This window comes from Chinchilla lanigera, unplaced genomic scaffold, assembly GCF_000276665.1.
Source record: "Chinchilla lanigera isolate Chin_1 unplaced genomic scaffold, ChiLan1.0 scaffold00073, whole genome shotgun sequence".
NCBI lineage: Eukaryota > Metazoa > Chordata > Mammalia > Rodentia > Chinchillidae > Chinchilla > Chinchilla lanigera.
In genome coordinates, this window is record NW_004955474.1 from 1,878,021 (window position 1) to 1,889,056 (window position 11,036).

An 11,036-nucleotide genomic window follows, 5' to 3' on the forward strand; every position below is an offset into this window, starting at 1 on the left:
AGCGCCGCCCACTCGGCCGCGCGCTCCCGCAGCTTCCTGTGCCGCGGTGCGCCGGAGTGCGGAGGCTGCGAGACCCACGCCTCCCCGCCCGAGGGTGCGCGTCGGAGAGGTCGGGCCGAGCGGGGCTCTCCAGCGAGGGCCGGGACGCCTTTCCCACAGCTCGAGACCTCGGACACACCTGGGCCGCCCGGCCCCGCCGCCCCACGCCCGTGTGCCTTGGTGCCCCGCGGTCCACACCGCGGGCCCGGAGGACTGGGCCTGGGCGCTATGGGATGGCTCATGTTCCCCCACTCCTGGAGCTTTACTTCCCCCGGGCTGTCACATCAGCGGGTGCTCCGCAGCCTTCCCCGAGCTCAGCCCTGTCCTCTCCGCGTCCCCTCCTGCGTCTCTGCCGAGATGGGCCCGGCCTGACCGCCCGCGCTGCTCTGGATGACCGCATTTGTTTGCTTTCCCCCATTCTCCGTGTCTCCTTCTCCCTCTTTCTGCCTGCAGATGTTGCGCTGATCGGCGCTCTGCTGCTGACTCCCGCGGGCCGCGTTGGCCTCTGTGTGTCATCCCGCATCCGAGCCGAGGTTCCCTGTTGTCTGTTCTCCACGCGTTCCACTGTTTCCGGATTATGTTCCGGAACCGAAGCCGCTTAGACACGTCTGTGGGCTTGGAGCAGCTCAGAGGGTAACCTTTAATCTCTGCAGTTGGGTTTAGAAAATTTGACGATCTGCTTGTATGATCGCTTGCTAGGGCTGTCCTGACAAACTCCCACTGGCCAGGGGGCTTGATCGGTATAGAAACGAATCTTCTCGAAGCGTGTTGGTTTCTTCTGAGAAACTTCTCTCCTCTTGGCTTGTATGTCCTGGCTTCCCCTCATGTGGTTTTCTAATCTCCTGTGGGAGCACCAGTTACACTGGATTAGAGACCATTCCAAGGATCTCATTTAATTTCCTTGCCTTTTAAAAGACAAGTCCAAGTAGAGTACTAGTCTGAGGTACAGAATTAGGGGCTAGGATTTTAAGCTGAGTTTTTGGGAAGACGCAAATCAGCCCATAACAGCTCCTAAGGTACGTTCCTAGCATGATTTCCCATGCTGTATATCTATCTACCCGTGCGGTATTATCTCTTGGTTCCTATGAACTCACAACATGCAGCTCGTATTCATCAATTTACCTATCACCTGATCCTGCCATTTATCCAGGTAACTGTCCTTTACCAAACTGCGAGCTTCTCAAAAGCAGGGCTGGCCGTGGGTCCAGAGCACGGCCCGGCTCGTTCTGTAGACGTTTCCTGATACACCCAACTAGGAGTCAGGCTTGGGAAGCGGAGGGTGATACAGCTTTTGGCCTTAAGAGGAGACAGATCAAAGAAGGATAAAATCATGGAGATAGGGGTGCTAATGCCTGTCATCCAAAAGACTGCAGAGGGGGGCTGGGGCTTTAGCTCAGTGGCACAGCACCTGCCTGGTAAGCGCAAGGTCGTGAGTTTGATTCCTGGTACCGGAAGAAAAACAAAAACAAAAACCATCCGCCCCCCCGAAAAGACTGTGGAAGATGGTGGGACAGCACCCCCTGCACTGCATTGTCAAAGCATCCTGGGTGATCCAGGACGGGAGGAGAGCTGGGTATGAACAAAGCACTGATCCGAGCCCAACCCTGAAGATCTCCACTGTCACTCATAATACTTACTGAAAACACCTCCGATCTTAAGACACTCTAATCTTATTGGTTGAAGAACTCCAGGACTCCTGGATCCTGGATCTTTTCAGAGGATTTGGGGGTACCCTCAGTTTGAGGAGCATCAGTGTATTCCAAATTCCCCCCATAGTCCCTGCTTCACTGTCCCATGATCTGGGATCCAAGACCTAGAGGAAACTTCGGTGGAGTCAGACTGATTCCTGGGCTCGGACCTGCAGTGGTCATTCCTTTCAGGGACCCTGGAGGCAGGTGGCTGGGCTTTAGTGCTTGCGTTCCACTTCCTGCCGCAGGATGTCAGGCATGTTTCTTCTTTCACTGTTGCTTGTAAAGATGGAAATAATGATAGTGCCCATCTCCTAGTGTTCTGAGGATTAGGACTTGATATATATAAGTGCCTTAGTCCATCTGTACAGATTATTTTAGAAACAACATTCTTTCCTCATAGTTCTGGAATCTGTAATGTCCAAGGTCATGATGCCAGCAGATGTGGTGTCTGGTGAAAGCCCACCTTCTGGTGCAGATAGCACCTGTGAGCTGGGTCCTCACAGGGTGGAAGGGACTGAAAAGTTCCATTATGGTTTGGGTCTTACAAGTCCTACAAAGGCTCATGTGTTGAAGACTTGGTTGCTGGTCTATGGTGCCATTGGGAAGGGGTGGAACTTTTAGGACTTGGTTGCCGGTCTGTGGTGGAACTTTTAGGAAGTGGGACCTGGTGGGAGGAAGTTTGCTCATGCAGGTGCACGTGCGTGAAGGGGATGTGGAAGGGGCAGCCTCTTCTTTCTGCTCTCCAGCCACTGCGTGCTGAGCAGCTTTGCTCCACCCGTGTTCCCCCACCCCCACTCCTTGATGCTGTGCTTCATCTCGAGCTCAGCAGCAGTGCAGTCAAGGGACATGGGTTGAAGCCTGAGACCATGCACCCAAATAAGTTTTTCTTCCTTTTAACTGGACTTACTCAGACATTTTGTTATTGCAGTGGAAAGCTGGCTAACACAAGCTACTTTGGGCCTTTTGAAAATAAGAACCTTAGTTCCTTCTATGACAGCTTCATCCCCACAACATAAGTACTTCCCGAAGGTGCTACCTTCTAATACCTTCACTGTGGGTGTTACAGATCAAATGCATCAAGTCTGGGCAAACACAGACATTCAGACTACATCAGTGAGGCTTCGAGAACCCTGCCTGGAATGTCGTACATGCTAGTAGTATTAGGGGTGTGTTGATTCTTATACTTCATTGTTATAACTGCTTATTTGGATATCTTTATTCCAATTATACTATGAACTTCTTGAGGACAGGTGCTCCATGCCCAGCACAAGACAGGGTACTTCCTGAGCACCTACTATGTATCAAATACAACACTAGAAGTGAGAGGAAGCCATGAAGCAGGTACAAAGCCTGGCCTTCATGGAGGAGGGCTCAGCTTCCACAGGGATTTATCAAGTGAACGAAGACTCTGACCCTGCCGTCATCTTCACCTGCAAGGCAGGACCTTTGCCTGAAACTGGGATCTCCTGACTCTTCAGGCTGGGGATATAGCTCAGAAAAAGGGTGGGGATATAGCTTAGTGGCACAAGCGCCTGCCTGGCAAGCACAAGGTGCTGAGTTCGATTACTGGTACCAAAAAAAAAAAAAAATTCACTCTTCAACTCCTTAAAGTTTTACAGCCGGCCACTTCTCCTCTGAGTCCAGGAGCCTTCTGCAGGTCTTATGCCCTCAGGAACCTACTATAAAGTCACTGATCAAGATACTATTTTAAATGTTGGGATATTTTCCCCCAGCAGTGATTTTGCTCCTCGCAATTCAGGAAGATTTCTTGATTGCAGATTCAGCTTTGCATTGCCATTTCTTGCTTGCTGTTAGCGTTTTGCTAAGTAGTCTGTTGTCCAGAGACAAAGGGAGGAGAGAACTGACGGAAAAACAGATACATCAAGGAATAATACTGGAATTAGCAAATCAGTTCATTTAATGTCTATTTACTGAGTTTAAATTCTGCACTTTTACCCCACGTAGTTAGAACTAGCAACATACTATTTAGGCAGGTTCTTCACTGGCAGGAGACACATAACATTCTGTATCAGCTCTATAGCAAAGGCTTATAACACCAGAGGTGGCTGAAAAGAGAGATTACCCTGGGTGGAGCGGGCAGGGAAGGCAGCTGGGCCAGGTCATGGAGGCCTCAGATACATGTCAGCGAATGCAGATTTTATTCTGTAGTTAGTAACATTAAGAGGTCTGTTTGTAACAGTGTCAATTTTTTTTTTTATTTTAAAGAGAGTAGTAAATGAGAAACAAACAAACACAAAAATAGGACAGTATCAGCATACCAGTATCATGAACATAAACAAATCAAAGCAAGAACATTCAAACTGATACAAGGTCTCCAGACAAAATGATACAAATCAACAGTGGCTGTTACATTACATATCGCTGCCCTCAACTACATTGCTCAGATTACCAGATGTAAGAATTAAAGATTGCTCAAACCATTGAAGAGAATAAGAAAATAATTCTTTGATAAAACATTAGAGATAATACAGAGTTTCACTAGACAAGATGGTAGGAGTTCACCATTGTAATTCCATTGCATATTGTTACCTTCAAATCAGTTGCTCAGGCCACCAGACACAAGCATGCAAAGTCGATCAGAGCATAAAAGATTGTGAGCATTAGCAGTTCATTTCAATACACCATCAGACATCAGCAATACAGTCATTGCAGCTATTCATATATATATCTTGCCTGCCTTCTTTCTTTTTTCTTCTTTCCCTCATCCCAGTTGTTCCTTCCTTTGAGCAATTTCTCTCCCTTGCCTGTCATCTCTTGTATGTATAACAGTGTCAATTATTTAAAGCAAAATCTGAAACAGTCTTCCTGAGACTACACTTTCACCTTTACAGTAGTGATTTGAAAATGTGTCCATTTGTAAATTTAGGGTTAGATGTGTTCTTACCCACAATTTTATTTGCAAGTTATCACAAGAAATGTAATATAAGAGATTCTCAGTGATTTTTTTTTTTTTTTTTTTTTTTTTTTTTTTTTGGTTTTTCTCCGGTACCGGGAACCGAACTCACGACCTTGCGCTTGCCAGGCAAGCGCTTTTGCCGCTGAGCTAAATCCCCAGCCCCTTCTCAGTGATTTTTATGTAACATAACTTGAGTAATATTTAGTCTGTTGCATCTTAAATTTTACATTCTAAGAATTTCACTATTAATTTTAATCTAAGCTTCATAGACCCAGCTCCTGTTGTTATGGCAGAAATTCCCGTTTGTCCCAAACATTCCACAAGAGACGCCAGTCACCAGTGAGAACAAAATCAGAGTTTAATTTGAGGCTAGCCACCCTCACTTCCTTTGCCAATCTGGAAGCGGGCCAATGGCTAACTTTGTTTCCCCTTATATACATTTTGGTTTCCATTGACAACAGATTGGGGTGTTACATTCGCTGACCCCAGTGGGCATATGGTGTTTCTCTCATCCTGTTGGACCCCAGGTCAGTTGCAGGTCGCATGTCAAACCATGATAGATGTTTTCCCCCCCCCAATATCTCCTTTTTTACAACCTATGCATTCCTTTAGGGTTACAATGTTTACCTAGGGCCAGGAGATGGCACTACCCAGGCGGGGTCATGGAGGGTCACCTAGGCCTAGGTGCCCCCTTATCTTGGGGAGACATTCCTGGGCAGTGTTGATCTGGGGAATTAGCTCTTGCACTGTCCCGGGAGGCTTCCCAAGGCACCATGCAGGCTTTTACCAAACTATTTTATCTAATATAGTATGCCAAGATTCAGTGCCCCCTACACTGTTACCAGATATGTTTCTTGCTCAAGTATCTATTCATTCCTCCTGGTTTCCTAATGTTCCCCTTTGTGCTCTTACTTTAACATATTTTCTCTCTGCAGAATGCCTAGCTTTTCTGCTCAAGCAGGGCCTGAGGCTTAAGTTTCTTTTCCTGTACATAGAATTCCTTCTTTTAATATTCATCTTAAAAATCCACTTCTCATAAAAACTATTCCCTTATTACAGAGTGAAACGCACAAAGTTGTATTTTTCTTTCTCTGACTGCCATGATCCTAACGTCATGCCACCAATTTCCCTACTGCAGAGTGTGGGGTGTTGTGCGTGTGGCAGAAAACTTCCAGAGCGCTCTTTGATTTCCTTTCATCTGTGTGGTAGGTTTCTCTGGGATCGTGCGCTGCAAACTCCACATTGTGTCCCCTGTTTCAGGGCACATTCAGCCTTTTAAAAATGAAAAGCCAGTCTTACGAACAGGGCAGTACAATTTAATACTTAGTGATTCCCATGTCTCTAACTTCTGTATTGTTACAATCGTCTATTTCTTGGGTTGCTTTTCTTTTCCAGTGAAAACTGTTGAGACAGACACAACGTGAAATACCCATTGGTCTTGCTGTCTTTACCTTCCGGCAGAAATCTAAAAGGAGTTTCTGGCATGTGTGGTGTTGCTTAGCAATTCACTCCAATAAATAGATTTCCCTCTCAATTTTTCCCCAGCCCTTATTTATTCAAGAACATTGTAAAATAAACTTTTACTCCTTGACATCTGAAATCATTAGAAGAAAGTTGGGTGTTTGGGGCTTTATAAGAACTGCTAACCAATGTAAAATTTACTTTATTTCATCTCTCAGGGCCGAGGATATAGCTTAGTGGCACAAGTGCCTGCCTGGCCAACACAAGGTCCTGAGTTGGATTCCTGGTACCAGAAAAAAAAGTAACTGCATTTCTATGTGACAAATACATAACGTTTCTCATTGACTTCCCTAATAAGGCAAGGCAAGGCTAGGATTTGCAGTGTTCTTTTTTGTGTCCAAGTTTTAGGCTTGGCTTGACCTGTGTGCCACTGTCTCTCCGGGGTCATCTCGGCATCATGACTTGCTTGCACTCTGGTCCTGATGACCTAACCTTAGCTTCCATCTCGAGAAGATCTGAGGTTAAATATGCCTGTTTTTCAGATCCCCCCGAGGAATGTGTGTTGAAGGCTAATGAAGGGATATTAAATTCATCAAACTTTTATCCGGTGTCCACTAGACTTCAGGAACCATGTTGGATTCTGGGGGGACAAAGATAAGACATGCTTCAAGGGGATCAAATCTTACATTCTATCTTTCAAGTAGACTACCTGGAAGCATCCTTATATCCTTCTTCTACCCTACACAAAAACATAGGAACCTTTCTAAGCTCAGACATCTCCTCTACTTGGAGTCTTCTTAAGCCACGATGCTGACCTCCATCCTGAATTTACTTGCTCCTGTGTATCTTCATCTCTACATGGACACCCCGTGTTAGGAGTATCTCTTCTTAGCTGTCTTCCTAAGTGTCATGTAGCTCTCGGTGAGTAGGGACCTTGGCCCAGCTGCTAAACAGGTCTCCTAGGGAAAATAGTACGAAAGCTTTCTTTGGGACCCATGCTCACTATCCTGAGTCTGTGTGTAACTCAGGTGTGGCTGACATCACCACCAGCTCCCAAGGAGAGCGTGTGGACCTCATGTGTGGCCAGTCGGGGCATGAGTCCCGTTGGCCTGTATGAATGATACCTAACAAAGCTGGGAATATAGCTCAGTGGCACAAATGCCTGCCTGGTAAGCACAAGGTCCTGAGTTTGATTCCTGGTACCAAAAAAAAAAAAAAAAAAAAAAAAGATACCTAACGGTGACTCTGGCATCCAGTTTTATTCAGTGAAAATCAGGCCAGAACTATTTTCCGGTTACTGGGAAAAAAGGAGCTTTTCTTCTCACTAGATTTAAATTTATAAAGATGTAGGTCCAGACAAGCTGGCAACCAAAATGTTGACATTCAAGTGAGAAAACAAAGCCAACTGTATATATACCACAAAGAACATATAATACGAAGACTAGAAGGATACTCAAAATTGAACTAATGTTTGGGTGGCCAGGTTCTTCAAGAACATTATAATACACATTTTTATCATGTACTAGCTCCTACATTGTTCACATGCCAGTATTATATCCATAATCTGTATCCTTGTTCAACTTCAAAAGAACTGTAAACAAGGTAAGGCCAAGTACAGAGCTCTCTGGACACCATGTAAGGCTTTTCTCTTCAGAATTCTAATTTATTCATCAACATCCTTTGGGTTTGGTTGTTAAAAGAACTTTGAATTCAACTGTATATTTACTAGCTCAGACTTTCTTCAAAGCTTATCAGAGTTCTTTTTCAAAGGCATCTTAATACCTGTATGAACAAGGCTTATAACATTCATGGATCTACCAGGCTTTGCAGAATACACGTTTTATGTTCACACCACATAATCTTAGATATGATTAGGATACAAAATTAGCAAGAAGTTTGTAATTAGCTTACTGTACACAGATAAAACATTTAACCAATAAGTGTTTTATAACACTCTTTTGGAAGGTGTTGGCTTTAGTTGTTTTTTTTTTTTTCTTTTGAGACAGGGTCTTGCTATGTAGTTTAGGCTGGACTGGACTTACTGTGTAGCCCAGGCTGGCCTTGAACTCATGGTGATCCTCCTGCCTCAGCTTCCCAAGTGCTGGGATTACAGGCTTGAGCCACCATATCCAGCTTTTGTGTTGTGTTTAAATATAAATTCTGGAGTCTAACAGCTAGAGATTCTTATTTATTGTATAGTGGGTAAATCCTAAGAATCTATATTATAAGACTGCAGAGCAAAGAGATGGGGGAAGACTGCTTTTTTTTTTTTGTTTTATTTTATTTTTTGGGTGTTTTTGTGTGTGTCTTTTTTGGAACAGGCTTTCACTATGCAGTTCAGGCTGGCCTTGTATTCACTTTGTAGTCCAGGCTGGCCTTGAACTTGAAAGGATCCTCCTACCTCAGCCTCCCAAGTGCTGGGCTTATAAGTGTACGCCACCATGTATGGCTGGAATGACTGTTTGATGACATTGACCCCTGAATCAATGCTAAATGGAGTTAGATCTGCTCTGGATTTCATAAGCCAAAACATTTCCTTTTGGTTAATTTATTTAGGCTACAGTTTCCGTCACTTGCAGAAGAAATTGTACTAGGTAGCATCTTCATAGAAGTGAGTTGTCTCAGTTACTCTCTCCCTGCTGGGGCAAAATATCTGACAGTCACAATTTAAAGGGAGGGGTTTATTTTGGCTCAGTTCAGTTCATGGCTCCGAGGCAGAGACAGAGGATGGCAGAGGGACACGGTGGAACAGAGGTGCTCAGCCCACAGCAGCCAGGAAGTAAGCAAGAAGGGAGGAGCCGGGGACCGCCCCAGGGCCACCTCCAGCCAGGCCCACCCCCAGCCAGCACCTTCCCCTTCTGAGCTCACCCGTGGGTGAAGCCACTGATGATTATAGTGCCCCATGATCCAATCACCTTTCCGCACACATGAAAATTGGGGGCGCATTTGAGATCTAAACTATGACATGCATCGTATAGACTGCTGGGCCTCATTAGTCATATGCATGATAGGCTCTGTCAACACATGGCTGGGCCCCTTGTCTGAGCTGACTGGGCTAAAGAAGGCCTTGCAGATGGCTGACTTGGACTTCCACTCTGCAAGTTTAGGAAGGTAGAGATATGAAGCGATATGAACTCTACTTTTGTTCTCAAACATCATTAAGTTGTAACTTTGAATCTCTGCTGTAAATAGCATTTCAAACAATGTTCTAAATTATATTTTTAACCGGGTGTGGTGGCGCATGCCTGTAATCCCAGCACTCGGAAGGCTGAGGCAAGAGGATTGCTGCAAGTTCGAGGCCAGCCTGAACAGCATAGTGAAATCCCTTTCTCAAAAAGACCAAAAAAATTATATTTTAATTCTCTTTACAGTAGTTTTTGAAGGTTATAACTGATAAAGTTCAATTTATGAATTTTTCTTTAGTGGATTATGGTTTTGATTAAGAACTCTGTGATTAACTTAATAAAAATACAAACACTTTCTCCATATTTTATTCTAAAAGGTTTGTTATTGTAGGTTATACATTGAGGTATATGCTCTGTTTTGAGATTTTTTTATTTTAAAGAGAAAAAAACAATAAAGACAATGATACAGAATTTTGAAACAAGGGGATAAGAAATTAACTATGGTTACTATATTGCATATTATCTTCAAAGTAGTTGCTCAAATTACAAGATATAGGCATGTAAAATTGATCAAACAATATAAGTACAAACTGTTGCCTTCAATGAACTAATAGAAATAAGTAGTATAATTATCTTAGCTAGCTTGTGTATATATATATATATATATATATATATATACTTTTCTTTTCCCTTTTTTCTTTTCCCCTTTCCCCTATCCCAGTTGTTCTTTCCTTTTGAGCAGTTTCTTTCCCTTTCACAATATCTATTGTAGATTTTGTATCTTATTTACTCTTTTACTTTCTTACACTAGGAAGACAAGACAGTGTTTACACATGTGAGTTTGATTTATTTCCCTTATGAATATGGTCTTTAGTTGTATCCATTTACCTATAAAAGACTCAAGTTTATCATTCTATATGGCTGAGTAGTACTGCATTGTGTAAAAATACCACATCTTTTTTATCTGTTCCTTGGTTGATGGGAATGTGGGTTGTTTCCAGGATTTAGCTATTACAAATTGTGTTGCTATAAACACGGGTGCACATATATTGCTGTGGTATGATGTTTTTAATTCTTCTGGGAAGATACTCAGAAAGGGAATAGCTGGATCAAATGGGATCTCCAATCCTGGTTTTCTGAGAAATAGCCACACTGATTTCCACAGTGATTGCAACAGTCTACACTCCCACCAACAGTGGAAAGGTTCCCTTTTCTCCACAGCTCCCCCAGCATTTGCTATGGATTGATTTCTGGATGATAACCATTCTTTCTGGGGTGAGACGGAATCTCAGTGTTGTTTTAATTTGCATTTCTCGAATGATGAATGATGTCAAACAGTTTTTCATATACTTATTTTCATATAATTTATTTCATATATTATTTCTACATGTGAGACATGTGTATTCATCTCAGATGCCCATTTTTGGATTGTAAATGCATGTTTAAATTAAGCAAAATTTTAAAAATAGGGTTTATTTTTTAAAGCACTTTTAGAGTCACAGGAGAATTAAGTGGAATGTACCATGATTTCCCATGTACTTTTTGTCCTCACACACATATAGCTCCCCACCATGAACAGGCCTCACTGAAGTGGTACATTTGTTATATAATTGATAAACCTAACTGACACAACATAATCAGTTTAGATTAGGGCTCACTCTTGGCATTGTATATTTTATGGGTGTGGACAAATTTACAGTTATTCTGCAGAGTAGCATCACTGCTCAGACATCTGTACTTTGCCCAGTCCTCTTTCCCTTCCTTCTGTCTCCTGGTAACCATTGATTTTTTTTTTTTTTTTTT

General features: G+C 43.3%; 1 protein-coding gene across 1 annotated transcript in view; it reads left to right on the forward strand.

Annotated features, from left to right (window-relative positions):
* LOC106150355 overlaps positions 1-6,104 on the forward strand; it is an 11,135-nt gene extending 5,031 nt beyond the window's left edge. The window contains exons 2-3 of the mRNA XM_013523096.1: positions 3-672; positions 6,043-6,104. Of these exons, the coding sequence (XP_013378550.1) occupies positions 3-641 (639 nt within the window). The 3' untranslated portion in view covers positions 642-672; positions 6,043-6,104. The remainder of the gene's footprint in view (positions 1-2; positions 673-6,042) is intronic.
* The last annotated feature ends 4,932 nt before the right edge of the window (positions 6,105-11,036 follow it).